At 45.2% G+C, this 16,644-nt stretch overlaps 1 protein-coding gene across 4 annotated transcripts in view; it reads left to right on the top strand.

Moving 5' to 3' along the window:
- The window catches only part of BPIFC (BPI fold containing family C), a 54,790-nt gene that overhangs the window by 19,575 nt on the left and 18,571 nt on the right, over positions 1-16,644 (top strand). For all 4 annotated transcript variants that reach the window (XM_067697873.1, XM_067697872.1, XM_067697874.1 and 1 more), the window contains 9 exons: positions 799-919; positions 5,790-5,918; positions 7,044-7,199; positions 7,320-7,383; positions 9,573-9,633; positions 11,938-12,029; positions 13,774-13,950; positions 15,138-15,191; positions 15,995-16,165. In XM_067697873.1, the coding sequence (XP_067553974.1) occupies positions 799-919; positions 5,790-5,918; positions 7,044-7,199; positions 7,320-7,383; positions 9,573-9,633; positions 11,938-12,029; positions 13,774-13,950; positions 15,138-15,191; positions 15,995-16,165 (1,025 nt within the window). The remainder of the gene's footprint in view (positions 1-798; positions 920-5,789; positions 5,919-7,043; positions 7,200-7,319; positions 7,384-9,572; positions 9,634-11,937; positions 12,030-13,773; positions 13,951-15,137; positions 15,192-15,994; positions 16,166-16,644) is intronic.

The following is a 16,644-nucleotide window of genomic DNA, read 5'->3' as shown; positions in this document are numbered from 1 at the left end:
CTGGGGCTTCCCTGGTGGCGCAGTGGTAGAGAGTCTGCCTGCCGATGCAGGGGACACGGGTTCGTGCCCCGGTCCAGGAGGATCCCACATGCCACGGAGCGGCTAGGCCCGTGAGCCATGGCCGCTGAGCCTGCGCGTCCGGAGCCTGTGCTCCGCAATGGGAGAGGCCACAAGTGAGAGGCCCGCGTACTGCAAATAAAAAAATAAAATGTGAACCCTGGAAAATTTTCCCCTAAAAAATGAGATAGATACACATACACATGACCCACTCACAATCTTTCATTAGAATTTCAGGGGCTTCAAGTGTTCCCAACAGTCCATGGACCTCCAGTCCAAAATTCCTGAATTTAAAGAATCTAGGAGGGAAAAAGGACAGTGTAGAATAACTGTCTGGAACCGGCCATCAGGCATAGATTCTGGAGCCAAATTGCCAGATTTGACTACTGGCTCCCCCAGTTCTTAGCTGTGTGACTTAGGCAAGAATTAACCTCTTTGAGGCTCAGTTTCTTCATCTGTGAAATTGGATAACGATAATACTTTGTACTTTTCCTATAACACTGTCCTGTGTTAACATTCTCCCATGCTGTTAGCTCTGGGTTCTTGGACAATTTTACTAGCCTCTCTGAGGACCAGTGTCTTCTTCTGCAAAGTAGGGACAATAATAACCACCTTGTTAGAATCCTGTTTTCTCAGTATCTAAGAGCATGGCTTACTTAATAAATTTAACTTGTGTGTTTAATGATATTATGCCATCATCATCTTTGTTATCAATAAACATTTTCTTTGGTTGCTTCACAGGCATTCAAGCTGGGGTGGAGATGATTGAGCAAATGGTCAAGGAAAGAAAAATCCCAGATTTAAAAGGTTCTGAATCTCCTAAATTTCTGAAAATTGATTATATGAACTACAAGCTTATAAAGTAAGTAAAAGAGAAGAACCTTTTTAGCAGTGAAATTAATCTTTAAAATCTCAGGGTTGTGGATACGCCACCGTGAGTCCTGGTGTAACACCAGGATGGAGTAGAAGTTAACCAACCTTTGGTGAAAGGCTTATCAGATAAATCACCCAAGAAAAAGGGGTCATGGAGCCGGCATGTGGTGTTTGGGTCAGAACGCGTGGGTCCAAGTCACATCTCTGCTGCACACTCGTTGTGTGTACCTGGCGCATCTGCTCAGAGACTCAGTGCCCTCTCCTCATTCCTAAAATGAGAGTTCTAATTCGATGCAGATGTCGGCTGTGGGCACCTTGCCCCCAGAATTCTAAATGAAATTCTTGTTCATTCCATTGCTACCCCTATCCCCATAAACTTAGTTGCAGGGTTCAATATCAGTCTCACAAACAAATCTGCTCTCACTACATCTTGTCTTATTTTGTAAAGTTTAGTCAAAACTTCAGAGGTCATAGGAGTGGATTACAAGGCACATGCTTTCTGCCCTCTTGCTATCTAGACCTCCTCTCCTTCTCTGGAGCAACGTCAGTTTCTTCCCCTGGGCTCATGCATAGCAGTTCCACCCACTCCTGGGTACCAAAGGATCATCCTAAATACTTTTCCAAGTAATTTTCCCACCAATAAACTTCTCTTCCTAAGAAGAATTCTGGTGGCAGCTATAATCTTTTCTACCATGTTACAGCAATAAAATCAACTGTCGGAATCAGTAAACAATAAAAAGCAGATGATGTAACAAATGTGAAGATACTTCATAAAACTGAAGCTGCTGAACACGGATTAGCTGATATACTTAGTGACAGCATAGACCATCAGTGTAAGAACAATGGAATTGCCACATTGATCCAGATCCTTGTCTCACCCAAGCCAAGGGTTTTGAGATTGTATTTATATTGTTACCCACCCTCTCAGATTGGGTGGACCCCAACTGGGTCCTTCTCATGCCAGATGAATGAGACAAGGTTTGGCAAAGCAGAGCAGAAACTGTATTCGTTGATCAAGGAATGGAGAAGGGAGAGCTCATGCTCTAAAGACACCTTCTCCCCATGGGAGGAAAGTGGGAGATGTTTAAGGAGTAAGAGGCCAGTGCATCATCAGAAACTGGGGAAAAGGGCAGAGATTTCCAGGAACAGTGCTGCATGCGCAGTCCCTTGCGCCCGGCACTCATTGTGCCTAGCAAAGTACGAGTCCCCTCTTTGGGCGGAGATCTTAGCACGGTGACGAGGCAAAGGCAACTTTTGGGCGCTTCTACGTTTCCTTGGCACAGACGCTGCTCTTTGCACTTAGGCTGGAACTGATTCAGGGCGGACGACTGTAGAGTTTCCTTTGAGGTGTAACTGATAAACATCTTTGACAAACATCAGGTGTTTTGGAACAAGAATAGAAATAGGTTAAAGCAGAGATCTTTCAGCTCCCTGGGGTATGTAGGGGTGATGGTACGAACCAGGAAAAATGTTCAGCCGAATATAACAAAACTAGTGTGACTTAGATGAAATAGGGGTTCATTTTTGTCTCACAAATAAGAAGCTCTGAAGAGAAATTGTACAGAAGAACCTATTTTCAGGGCAGGAATAGAGACACAGACATAGGGAATGGGTGTGTGGACACAGTGGGGAGGATGAATTGGGAGATTGGGGTTGATATATGTGCACTGCCATGTGTAAAACAGATCGCTAGTGGGAACCTGCAGTATAGCGCGGGGAACTCAACTCGGTGCTCTGCGGAGACCTAGATGGATGAAATGAGGTGGGTAGTGGGAGGGAGGTTCAAGCGGGGTGGGGGTATATGTATACATATAGCTGATTCACTTCGTTGTACAACAGAAACTAACACTACATTGTAAAGCAACTATGCCCCCCGCCCCAAAAAAACAGTTGAAGAATCCTATTGAAGCCCCACAGTTTCATCAGAATACAACTGTCTTGTATTTTTCTGTTCCCCTATCCTTAACTCTGGCCTCTGGCTTCGTTTGCCTCATGGTCTAATATGACAGATGCTCTAATTATAATACAGTCAGCCATTCAACAAGAATTTGTTGAGCACCTACTGTGTACTAAGGCTTTGTTCTAGGCATAGGGTATAGTGTAGTGAATGACACAGATACGCCTTTAGTGTCCAGTGAGAGAGATGAACATTAAATATATATTTACAAATCTAATGATTTAATTACACTGATGATAATGCCACAGCAGAAAAACCAGGGTGATTCCTGTAATATAAAGTGAAGGTAAAGATGAGGAGAAACAGGTATTCCCATGCATTGCTAGTGGGAGCAGATAAACTGGTACAATAATTTCAGACCTGTGCTGTTCAAACAGGAGCTGCTAGCCTCATGTCACTATTGAGCACTTGAGGTATGATTAGTGCAACTGAGTACTGGATTTTTAATTTCAGTTTTAATTTAAAAACTCACATGATTCAGTTACTGAAGAACTTTTAAGTCTGGAACAATTTGAGTATGTAAGTTTACTCTTTCAATTGAAAATTTTATCAGCTCTAAATACAGGTCAAGAATTTCTGTTGAAAATGCAATATCTAGATTGAGGTACATCATGAATATAAAACACATACTGTATTTTGTTTATTTTTGAAAAAGGAAAATAAAATATCTCATTAACAATTTTTATATTGATTACATGTTCAAATTATAATATTTCCCATTTTTAATGTGTCTAGATAATGTTAAATTACATATACGGCTCACATTATATTTCTATTAGACAGTGGGGTTTTTTTTGTTTTTTTTGTTTTTTTGCAGTACACGGGCCTCTCACTGTTGTGGCCTCTCCCAGTGCGGAGCACAGGCTCCAGACGCGCAGGCTCAGCGGCCATGGCTCACGGGCCCAGCCACTCCGCGGCATATGGGATCATCCCGGACCAGGGCACGAACCCGTGTCCCCTGCATCGGCAGGCAGACCCTCAACCACTGCACCACCGGGGAAGCCCCTAGACAGTGCTATTTTAGGAGGTGATTTTTAAGGATTTTTTTAGGCATGCTTTTTGACCCAACAATTCCACTTCTCAGCACCCTCTCTAGAGAAACATCTACACAAACAGCATATATGGGGATGTTCACTGTGGCACTGTTTATAATGCAGAAATACTGGAAACAACCTAGATGTCTACCCACAAAGCAATGATTTTTTTTAATCCATAGCTTAGATTACTCTGCAGCAATTACAAAGAATGAGTTAGACCTATACGTATCAAAATGAAAATATTTCCAAGATACATTAATCTCTACCATCCTCTTTTCACAGTGATCCTCAGGATATTTGACAGAGAATAGGTAGGAAAGGATGCAGAAAAGAGGAAATAACAAATAATCATTTCTTATTGGCTGTCACATTTTAAAATTTTCCCTAATCTTAGTTCATAACAGTGCTTTCTCCCGTGCAACAGTTATACACAGATGGCTTCATTTTGTCTTCTCAACCTTCCCATGAGTCACACTTCTTTTCAGTGACTGACTGAAGGAGGTTAAGTGCCTTGCCCAAGGTTGTACAGCTAGCACAAAACGTGGCTCCGAGCCCAGTGCCCTTTGCACGGTGCACGAAGTGCCATAGCCTCCTGGTTAAGAAGCCTGAAGACAGATTGAGGAGGCTTCCAGGTCTGGTTCTACCACTTATCTATGACTTCAGCCAAGTTTCTAATCTTCTCATCTCTGAATTGCAGATTGCAAAATCAGCAGCAGCCTCATAGGATTATGGTGAGGGTTAAAATGAGGTAACACATGTGAAGTGCTTACTCCAGTGTTTAGCAGGTAGTAATTGCTCAATAGATGGTCATACTAATAACTTAACATAATGCACGTGGCCATCTACCTATGTATGTTGCATGCCACCTACTGCCTCTAGTTACCTGTGTGACAGCTCAGAGAATCCTAGGGGGAGTTAATGCTCTAAAATAAATTTCTCAACTAGGGAAGATACTGTCCACATAGAGGACATTTGGGAGGAAGGCATGCTGTTTATCGTCCTGATGATTTAGGGGTGGGGGGAGGGACACGATTGGCATTTAGTTGGTACATATGCCAAATATCCTGCAATTTGTACAACAGTCCTCTACAAAAAAATAGTTGTCCCATCCAAAATGTTAATGTTAGTCTTCCCTGGTGGCACAGTGGTTGAGAGTCTGCCTGCCGATGCAGGGGACACGGGTTCGTGACCCGGTCCGGGAGGATCCCACATGCCGCGGAGCGGCTGGGCCCGTGAGCCATGGCCGCTGAGCCTGCACATCCGGAGCCTGTGCTCTGCAACGGGAGAGGCCCCAACAGTGAGAGGCCCGCATACCACAAAAACAAACAAACAAACAAACAAAATGTTAATGTTTCCCGCATTGAGAAACACTGGGACAGCTGAAGGGGAAAATAATGATGGCAGTGTTTTGTCTTTAAAGAAACTAAAGAAGTCGATTGACTGTTTGCAAATCTGTTCCTAAACTTGCTCATTTCTCCCCTCAGCTAGATACAAGGGGCTTCCTGCCAAGGGTGTGAGAGGAATTAGAAGGCAGTGCCGTGAGGCTGCACTGCATACCTAAGGGTCCTTCCTCTATAGCAGCAGTCCGAAACCTTTTTGGCACAAGGGACCCGTTTCCTGGGGAGCGATGCGGAGCGGCAGATGAAGGGCTCGCTCGCCTGCCCGCCACTCACCTCCCGCTGTGCGGCCCGGTTCCTAACAGGCTGTGTACCGGTACCGGCCCGTGGCCCGGGGGTTGGGGACCCCTGCTCTATAGGAATTCACAATTGCCCATCTTGGGAGTTCTACCACTGCATTTCCGATTTTGCCTTACTTAGAGATGTGCTGGCTGAGTTGCACTAACTCCTCTGTTTCCTGTTTTACAGCATAAAAATCGATGCCTTTTCACTTCCAAATACTTCACTAGCCTTTGTGCCTGGGGTGGGAATCAGGGCCCTGATCAAGCACGGCACTGCCAACATCAGCACAGACTGGGAAATCAAGTCTCCACTTTTGTGAGTATTCCACTGAGAAGTCTACTGCTGTTCTGGGGGAGACGGAGCAAGAAATCAGAAGTAGATAAAGTTGCCAATGTGTTTGACGTTAGGCTTCTTTCCCTCAGCCATTAACCATCTTTCTCAAGAGCATCTTTCCAGGAGAGATTTAAATCAGAATATCTCTACTGAGGGCAGGGAGGAGGGGGCTGAAAAGCATCCTTCCCTTAAAGGCAGAGCCACTGATCAGCATGTCATTTAAGATTTCCTGGGACTTCCCTGGCAGTCCAGCGGTTAAGACTCCCCGCTTCCACTGCAGGGGGCACAGGTTTGATCCCTGGTCAGAGAACTAAGATCCCACATGCCATGGGCTGTGGCCAGAAAAGAAGATAAAAAAAAAGGATCAAATTCATGGTACGGTTACAAACCACCTACTATGTGTAAGTCACTGTGTGGGTGTAATGTTTAGGTCTGCCTTGGTTGATGCCCCAGGATGACACATTCATTCATCCATTTGGTCATTCAGTATCCATTTACTGAGTACCTACTGACTGTATCCATTTATAAATGGTACTGAGTACCATTCATCCCTGTCTCAAGAACTCCAGTCTCGTAGACGGTAGGGATATAATATGTTCCCCCATAAGAAACATAGATTCATGTATTATTCATTTCTTTGCTGACTCATCAACCATAGATTGAGTGCTTATTCTGTGTCAGGCCATGAGCTAAATCCTGGGGCATGGAGATGAATAGCACCACTCCCTCAAGGAGTTCACAGATGACATCTAAGTGTCACCTCCCCATCTATGCCCCTCCTAAATAAGGTGTGGCCACCTTGACCCCTATGTTCTTCCTCCAAACAAGCATCGTATATGAATGGTGCCTAATACATGCTCAACCACTATGGGGGCCAGCGCACTCAAGATGAAATAAATGCAAGGTTCCTAGAGCTGTCACCATTCACATATTTGTTACTTCATTTGTTCAGTAAATATTCACCCCTACCTGTTGTAGGTGCCAGGAATCCAGAGGTGATGAAGTTCCTGCCCTCCTGGGGCTTAGATTCTATGGCTAATCAGAGAAACAAGATCCATCTGCACCCCAGCCCAGGCTTGGGTAACCTTGCACTTCTTCCCTCAACAGCCAAGACACAGGAGGAGCTAACTTGCTTCTCTCTGGGGTCTACTTCACCGGTATACTTGTCCTGGCCCGGAATGACTTTGGTCACCCAGTCCTGAAGCTCCAAGACTGCAATGCCCAAGTGAGCCGCAATGACATCTCGTTTTCTGGAGAGCTCAGGTGAGCACCCTGGTGGGCAGTGGACAGTCTGGAGCTGGGTTCTCACGTGGCACCTAGGGGCAGTTATGAACTGGCAGATATGATCCTGTGTAAGCCCTTTTGTAATCTCTTTTTTCCTAGTGTCCTATATAACTCCTTTGCTGAGCCCATGGAGAAACCCATTCTAAAGAACTTAAATAAAATGGTAAGTCTTTAGAGGCTATACAGCCATAGTAACATGCCATCAGCAGCAGTTCTGCCGTGCTTTGATTAGCTTTTAGTCACTAAACCTTTCCTGAGCACCTACCGCGTGCTAAGCACCATCTAAGGCACTTTCACACACATTATCCTTTGCAACTTAGTAGTTTCTCAAGTGCCTACTGTGTGCCAAACAGAATGGTAGGTGCTAGGGCTGCAGAGATAAATAGTACAGCATTCCCTCCCTCAAGTCCTCGCCCCAGGGTGGGCAAACAGTCAAAAAGAGTTCGTTTATTGTGTACCTACTACATGCCCAGCACTCTAGGCTAGAGTCTGTTGAGGATATGGAAAAGGAATAAACTTGTCTGTTTAGGAAAAACCAGCTCAGACTTGTGAAACTGCAACTGAATAAGTATTTGAATTTCGTACATACTTACATGGTCATTCGGTTGGACTGAGGGGGTTCAGAGAACTGGAAAGATTAAGTAAATAGAGCCTAGGAGTATCCTATCCTGGGAGATATTTTTGGAGAGTGCAGGACTTGAACTGAGCCTTCAAATATAGGTAGGAATTGAATAAGTAAGGAACGGGAAAGAAGAAAGAATATTCCCAGCCAAGTGAAACAGTATACGTTAAGATGGCATCCAAGTATCTTGATGCCAGAAGTCAGTGTCCGAGGAAGGGAAAGATGGAATTGGCCATGTGCCCTGTTTCCGTTCCTGACAATATCTTCCCTGAACGCTTTACCCACATTTCTGGGGAGACAAGGAGAGAGGTGAGGAGGACGGGAAAAGAAGGGAGATTCCTTTCTGGAAAAGAGGGGCAAGGATGGTGTCTGGCTGTCTCCAGCCCCCTTGTGTTCAGTTCAGCACTTGGAAGGCAGTAGGCGCATAATGAATGTCAGTGAGGAAATCAACACACAGAGACGTCAAGCAGCTTGTCTAACAAGGTTGTCCGGCTGGTCAGGGGACACTGAAGCTTCGCAGCCTTTCCCGTCCTTACCTGAAAGGTGCTGAGTGCCAGTGGATGTGCATATTGAAGAGTGCCTGGGAAACAGTGCTGTTGCTTTCAGGGACCCCACACTTGATCATTCCTTTGTTCAAAACAAGGCATGGTCCTTTGGCCTCCGACAAGAAGCCAATAGTTAAGTTTGCCTGGAGCTTGTGTATGACTTAGAGATCGTAGATGCTTTGCTTCTAGGTTCCCTCTGTGCCGCTAGAAAAGGCCAAGGGTGCTCAGACCACAGCTGTGTAGCCACGTCAGGCCAGATCTCACATCCTACTGATCTAGCTCCTGGCAACTCGCTTACCCTCTCCAAGCTTCTGTTTTCCATCTGTAAATAGGGGCCAGTAGTGCCTGCCTCTCAGGACTGTAGTGAGGATGAAATGAGGTTGGCAACAGCTAACATTTACTGAATGCTTACTCTGAGCTGGGCAATCTCACATGGATTGCCTCAATTTTTACTCACAATCACCTGACGCAGTAGATACAGCTATCATCCCCACGTTGCAGATGAGGAAACTGAGGCCAGAGAGTACAAGTAACTTGCCAAGGCATTCAACCCCAGGCAGCCAGGCTCCTGAGCCTCTGCTAGTAACCACCACACTGCGTGCTCAGCACACTCCTGGCACACGGCATCGAGCTTGATACTCTTCTTGCTTCCTACAGATGTGCTTGGGTCTGATTCAAAATTGATTTTCTAATTCCAAAAGGGGCTCTGATCTAAATAGATGTCTGATCTAATGGGCTCTCCGAGCAGCCCAGCAAGGAAATAAAGGCCCTGCTCTAACTCTCCCTGGCAGGGCCTGGCATGCTGATGGCAGAGGTGGCAGGCAGGGGCATCCCTGCCATTGGGAGAGGCTCAGCCGTGCAGGCAGCAGGTTCCCCAGGTGTCGTAGCACTAACATGGACTGGGGCACATGCCCTGTCATGCTGCAGAGATGAAAGCCAAGGGCTTGTTCTTTTATGGGGCTGAGTGGGTGTGGTCCCGGTTGCTATGAAGTTGAGCCAGCATTCTATGTCATGCCACCCATACATACGGAACCTGAGGCCCATAGGCATCAACTAATTTAAGGGAGAGTCCAAAGGGAGAATGTCTCCTCACTGGAAGGCCTTTGTTGGGGTCTAGGCCCTTAAACAGTGGTTTCCAGTACAATGTGATAACCTGCATTTTTTTTTTATTCCTTTTATGGCCAGCTCTGTCCCATTATCACAAGTGAGGTGGAGGCACTGAATGCCAACCTCAGCATGCTGGAGGGTGAGTCCCAGAACTGTCTCTTCTGGGTGTTTCTCCTCCCACCTTCACACGCAGGTGCTCTCCAGGTGTGCTTTGCTCCAGCTCCCCCGTCTGCTTTCCCCTCTGCAAACTAGCACCGCAGGAAGGTGCATGGGAGGACCTGCCCGTGTGCAGGTCCCGCTCTTTTCTGCTGCTAACCAGCTTCACTGCAGGTGGGGGTGACTTCAGGAAACTAGATGCAAGGCAAAGAATTAAACTGTCGTGAGCCTGAATCCCAGCTCTGGGGCTAAATCCATCCTCTTCAGAATGATGAATGCTCATCCTGACCAGTTATCCCCTGGTTCTAACCCCTCCAGTGGCTCCTATAGCTGCCTTCAGGATCAAGTCCAAATACCTTAACATGGACTGCGAGACCCACCTGCCGTGCTCTGGCTCCCTCTCGCCTCTCTGGGCTTCATCTTGCACCTTTGTCTGCGATCAAACTGCTTCTACCGCCTCACACCTTGCCTCCAGTCATGCTGTCCTCTCTGCCTAGAAGAGCTTTCTCTTCCTCCCCTCCATCCATCTATTCACTTAAGAGATATTTACAGGGCACCCATTTCTTTGCCAGCACTGTGCTAAGCCCCGAGGGATGCAGCCCCTTCTGCTCCCTACCCCGCAGGCATCCCTTGTCCTGTTCACTCCTCTAGCTCTGAAGGCTCAGCTCAGGCATAGTCTCTCCCAAGAAATCCTACCTGACAGCCCACACCCCAAAGTCCCGCCTCCTCAACGCTCACATGACACTTCGGGGCAGATCTCTCTTTGCACTCCATCCACTTACGCCCCCCCCCCCGCCCCCGCACCCTGCCACGGTATGCTGAGCCCCTGTAATAGGCTGGGTGCTGTTCTTGGTGCTGGGGATGCCGCAGTAAGCCTGTGAGACAGAAATCCCTGCCCTCATGGGGCTAGTGAGAGGAGACAGCCAGCCGGCAAGATAATAAGTAAAATCTATGGTATCGTTGCGATAAGTGGTAAGAAGAAAAATAAAGCAGGGAAAGAGCTGACGAGGGGTTTCTGTTTAAAATAGCATGGCCAGGAGAGGCGCCACTGAGCAGCTGGCATTAAAGACCTGAATGAAGTAGGGAGTACGCCGCTCCTAGATCTGGATGAAGAACATTCCAGGCAGAGGAAACGGCAGGCTCAAAGGCCCATGTGGGAGCACTGCCGGGCGCATTGAGGGATGTTGAGAAGTCCATCCCGAGAGCAGAGGGAACGAGGAGAAAGCAGACGGCTAGACCTTCAGGGCTCTGTAGGTCACTACAAAGCCTGGCTCTTCATCTGATATGGGAAGTCCTGAGAGAGTTCTGAGCACAGCTTTCATGAGCTGACTTATATTTTAAGGAGATCCCTCTGGTTTCTCTCTATTAATAATAGGACAGGATTCAGGGGTGGAAGCAGGGAGACCACTTAAGAGGCTAGTGCAGTGACCTATACGAGCAAGGAAGGCAGTGACCTGGATGGAGTGACGAAGATGGTGAGATATGTTCAGGTTTCGGATGTACCTGGAGGGTAGGGACAGTGGTATTTGCTGACACATTGAATGTGGGTCATGAGGGGAGTCAGGCATGAGGCCAGGGTTTACTCTGAGCAACTAGAAAATTGGAAGAGTGGAATTACTGATACCAAGATGGGGAAGACTATAAGACTATGTTTGTAGTAGGCCCTCTGGAGCTCAGTTACAGATCTGCTCTTATTACGCTGTATTATAATTTCCTGTTTATATGTCTGTCTCCTCCTTCAGACTGTGAGTTCATTGAGGGCAGGGACGTTGAGTCTTCTCCGTGTTCTCAACACCGAGCACAGTGCCTAACTCACACTAGGTTCATAAATATTAACTTGATAAAGGGATGAAAGGAGATGATGGCTGGACAGATGGATTGATGAGTGGATGCAGATAGATGAATAAAAAAGAACAGATTGGAGAGGTAGGGAAAGAGAAAGAAGATGTAGAAAAGATGAGGAAAGAACCAGTGGAGGATTGCCATGTCCTAGGTTGCTGTGGGCAAATTTCTTTACTTCTGGGAGCATGCATAAAAGGCTATGTACCAAAATTTTACTGATGGTTCTCTCAGGGCAGTGTGATAAAGAAGAGTTTTTACTTTCTTCTTTTGATTTATCTACTTTTCCTGGGTTTTGAAAAGGGAGCAAGTATTATTTATGAAACAGGGTAAGGGTTAATTTTGTTTTAAATAACAGAGGATTAAAAACTTGTTCTGGATAAATATTAACCATGTGTTATACTATACCTTTAATAAATGTAAATTTTCTTTTTTCTTTGTTATTTAGTTTTAAGAAGCGTTGACAACTATACCCTGCTGGATTATTCCCTAATCAGTTCTCCAGAAATTACTGAGAATTACATTGATCTGAATTTGAAGGTAATTTTATCATCATCAGAGTCCTAAGCTTGGCTATCAATACCACTATTCAAGGAACAAATATTACATGCAGAGGGAAATATAACCACATTCTCTTCCAACAGTTTAATTTTCTTTCAAGCAGTTCTCTCATGTTTATGCTCCTTGAAACGACTCTTGAACATCTTCTGGACTGGTAAATGATTGCTTGGATTGCATAGCATATGTCTGCCTTCTTCAAGAGAAGCATCGAGATGTCTCTGCCTCTGGGAGTAGGGCTGCAGACTAAGGGGCAGCAAGTAGAATAGTCTGCATTTATTAGGGCTCAACAGATCCGTAGACTATAAATATAGATAGTTCTATTCCTAGCTCTCAGGTTAGTCGATCTAACTGAGGGCTGCTGAACTCTGTCAGGGCCATTAACACATGATAATAGTGTTTGCTGGGCTTCCCTGGTGGCGCAGTCGTTGAGAGTCTGCCTGCTGATGCAGGGGACACGGGTTCCTGCCCCGGTCCGGGAAGATCCCACATGCCGCGCAGCGGCTGGGCCCATGAGCCATGGCCACTGAGCCTGCGCATCCGGAGCCTGTGCTCTGCAACGGGAGAGGCCACAGCAGGGAGAGGCCCGCGTACCGCAAAAAAAAAAAAAAAAAAAAAAATAGTGTTTGCTGATTCTAGAAAAGTGATTAACTGTGCTTTTGTCCCAAAGTAAATATAATTTATTTTAAAATTTATTTATTTTTTGTTGGGGGGCTACTCTTCGTTGTGGTGCGTGGGCTTCTCATTGTGGTGGCTTCACTTGTTGCAGAGTATGGGCTCTAGGCACGCGGGCTTCAGTAGCTGTGGCAAGTGGGCTCAGTAGTTGTGGCTTGAAGTCTCTAGAGCGCAGGCTCCGTAGTTGTGGCGTGCAGGCTTAGTTGCTCAGAGGCATGTGGGATCTTCCCGTACCAGGGCTTGAACCCGTGTCTCCTGCATTGGCAGGCGAATTCTTTTTTTTTTTTTTTTTTTTTTTTGCCGTACGCAGGCCTCTCACTGTTGTGGCCTCTCCCGTCGCAGAGCACAGGCTCCGGACGCGCAGGCCCAGCGGCCATGGATCACGGGCCTAACCGCTCCGCGGCATGTGAGATCTTCCCGGACCGGGGCACGAACCTGTGTCCCCTGCATTGGCAGGCAGACTCTGAACCACTGCACCACCAGGGAAGCCCCCATTGGTTTTTTTTTTTTTAATGTATGTTGGCTTATGTTTCAATCAGAGTCATTCAACTCAGTTAAATATTACACAAGACACCATTTTGTAATAACAGCCTATACCTTATGAAGGCAGCAGTAAAAATGCCACAAAAATGCTTTGAGCCATTTAGAATCCTGGGTCCTTCTGAGTCTTTCTGTGATGCCCCAGATGCTCAGAAGTTATGGATTTTGAAGGTCAAAAGTTTGACATCTCTACATGACACTTCAGGAACTATTCAGAGCTGTCCCCTCCAGCTACATTCACCTGCCTTCCTGTCTCTGAGAAGAGGACTAACAAGGAACTTCTCACTGGATTACACCCCAGGGTGGACAGACACACTCAGATATGCTCAAGAAGTCATCAGAGCTCTGAAACATAGTCCCCAGTCAAGGAGTCAGAGGACTCGTGGTTTTTTCAACCCTACTGAGTTTCTGGAATATTCCTTATTCTGACTTGAGTGGGTCCACCTTCTTTAGTCCTGCACATTCGAGTCTTCCCCTGATAACACTGGTCTTTCTCTCTGTTTCCCCACAGGGCGTATTCTACCCCCTGGAAAACCTCACAGATCCCCCCTTCTCATCAGTTCCTTTTGTGCTCCCGGAACACAATGACTCTATGATCTACATTGGAATCTCCGAGTATTTCTTTAAATCTGCGTCCTATGCTTATTTTACAGCTGGGGCTTTCAACGTCACTCTCACCACAAAAAAGGTTAGGAGAGTTAACGGATGATGACAATCGACACCAACATTTAATCTTGTTATAAGTATCCCATTATGGGGGGTTTTATGTCATAGTTTCTATTCCTGGGCCTTTGTAGACATTATCACTCCTAGCAGGACAATGAATGAAGGGATTATGGAATGAATGTTGATACTAGTTGGGGAGTTGTTGGGTTTCCAGTTCTGCTAATTTCAGCTTTTTATGATACTGGGCCACTGTTCTTCTAGACTGATCTTCAATAATACCAAGAAGCCCCTCCACTACTTATTACCTGTGACAAATACCTATGAAAATTTGGTAATTTCAATGTACTTAACTTCTCTGTGCCAGATTTCATCATTTGGAAAATGGGAATAATAATGTTCCATACTCATAGGGTTGTTATGGGCATTAAAGAGGTTTAAATATACGTAAAGCATTCAGACCAATGCTTAGCACAGACTACATGCTCTCTAAGTGTTGATTATCATCATCATCATCATTATTATTTTATTATTTGTGTTATGCCAACATAAAGATTTCTCCTGTTAGTAATTACAACTGACATCTACAATGACCAGTAAATAGCACAGATATTCATTGATCCTCTGTCATGCCCTTCCCTTTTATAATGAGAACTCTCTCTTCTACCAGTCAACTAACAACTTTTATTGAGCATTCCTTATGTATCTTTTCATTCTCTAGGCCTTAATTATACAAATAATTATAAATCTTGTGTTCAAAATGCTGATGGCAACACCAGCTGCTATACAGTACTGAGAATTAGACACTTCTAGCTTCAGACTTGAAAACCATTCATCTATGAAGATAAATTGCTTATGCATCATGTCTCAGTAACCTCTGAAAAAGAGGACAATAACACAAGACATTGTTAACCACTGTACAATGTTTACACATGGATCGTAGCCATAAGATATACACTGTGTTCCTAAGGTTAAAAGGCCCTTACTCAAAAGCAATGTAACTTCCTGTGTGACCTAGGACAAGTCACTTTACCTCTCTGGGCCTCAGATTTCCTGTGGTTGGGCTATAAAATAATCAGTCACCTTCAAACACTAGGCATTTTTGGTGCAACAGCTTCATGATTCATAAAAATTACAGGGAATGCTGCATTTTCCCTGAAAATACAACCCAGGTAAAAACCTTGCAGTGACATGATGGTCTTCATTTCCCAGATTTTCAACCATTTGATTCGCAACTCTCAAGGCCTTGGCAACATGCTCTCCTGGGTGAGTGCTCAGGGTTTGACTCCTTAATGGTGTATTTGGTTTCACTGCAATTACTTCTGGAAGACTTTTTGTTTCTTTATGTTCCTTTCTGGTCCAAGCTTGCATCCATATTTCCATTCTTAAGAGTTTTTCTTTTAATCAGATATCCACAAATATTAACTGAACAGTACAAGTTACTAGGAAAGACATTGTACACAGAATAAATCATTTGTTCCTTCCATAAGTTTCCACCACACTTTAAATAATTAGCTTAAATGGGAAAGGAAGGAATAGTGCCACATTGTGACTTTAGTTAAAACAACTATTAATATCATGCTGTCATGGGATCTGAGTATTGGACACAGTATATTGAAAGGCTCAGGTTTGCCCTGGAGGACAGAGAGATGCTCGTGTAGCATCCTGGGTTTAGAGCAAGGATCTTGAGTCAGACAGACCTAGATTTGAATCCCAGTTCTATAACTTACTCATCTGGAACCTTGAGAAAATTACTTAACCTCTCTGAGACTCATTTTCTTTAGTTGTGAAATGGGAATTCCGATAGAACCTGCCTCAGAGGGATTTTTTGGAGATTAGATGCAATAATACTGAAAGTCCTGACATGGTGCCTGACACACAGTATGTGTTCAATAAATGGCAGCTGTTATTATTATTATCTTGTTGTTATTGCTATAATTATTAAAGAGTTTTTTTCTGTTCTAACTGTATGATGTAAGATTTAATCACCACAGGCCACCCCAAATTTGTTATTTCCCCTCTTCAACTCACGACTCCCAATCTCTGTTTCTTTCCCTGAATGTGGGCAGATTGCAGAGCTGTACATCTTGTCCCAGCCCTTCATGGTACAGGTCTTGGCAAGAGAGCCTCCCGTGGTCAATTTATTACCGGGTAACTTCACCCTAGACATCCCTGCCTCCTTCGTGATACTCACCCAGTCCAAGAACTCGACTGCAGAAACCGTCCTTTCCATGGACTTTGTAAGTCTGCGGGGACAGGAGGGCAGCCTACGGATACCAGTCCTGTTCCTGCAGTAGACCACTGGCCAGCAGGGTCTACTAAATGTTTGAAGGGATGGGATGTGATCCATGGATTAGGAGAGAGGACAGGGTTGAGACTGGGGTGGGGGTAGGTATGGGAGGCCAGTGCTCATACCCCCAAACGTTGTAAAATAGCTCTCCCCGCTTCTCCACGTCCTGTGTGCCCTTCCCTCTGCTTCAGTTACATTGATAACCAAATTTCTTTTTTTCTTGAAATAAGTCAGTCAAGGTAGAATTCAAGTTTATTTGAGTAGATGAAGGCCAAATAAAATCTGAGAGAAAATGACTGAACAATGAACCTAAGTGAGACGTCTCTCTCTCCCTCTCTCTCCCCCCACTGCCCCCCACACACGCAAAAGAGAGATTAGAAGAAAAGGAAAAATAATTTAAAGGAGATCTTCAAACAAAAAGTCTTTATA

This window comes from Pseudorca crassidens, chromosome 11 (assembly GCF_039906515.1).
Source record: "Pseudorca crassidens isolate mPseCra1 chromosome 11, mPseCra1.hap1, whole genome shotgun sequence".
Classification (NCBI taxonomy): Eukaryota; Metazoa; Chordata; class Mammalia; order Artiodactyla; family Delphinidae; genus Pseudorca; species Pseudorca crassidens.
This window is presented reverse-complemented; position numbering and strand designations above follow the sequence as displayed.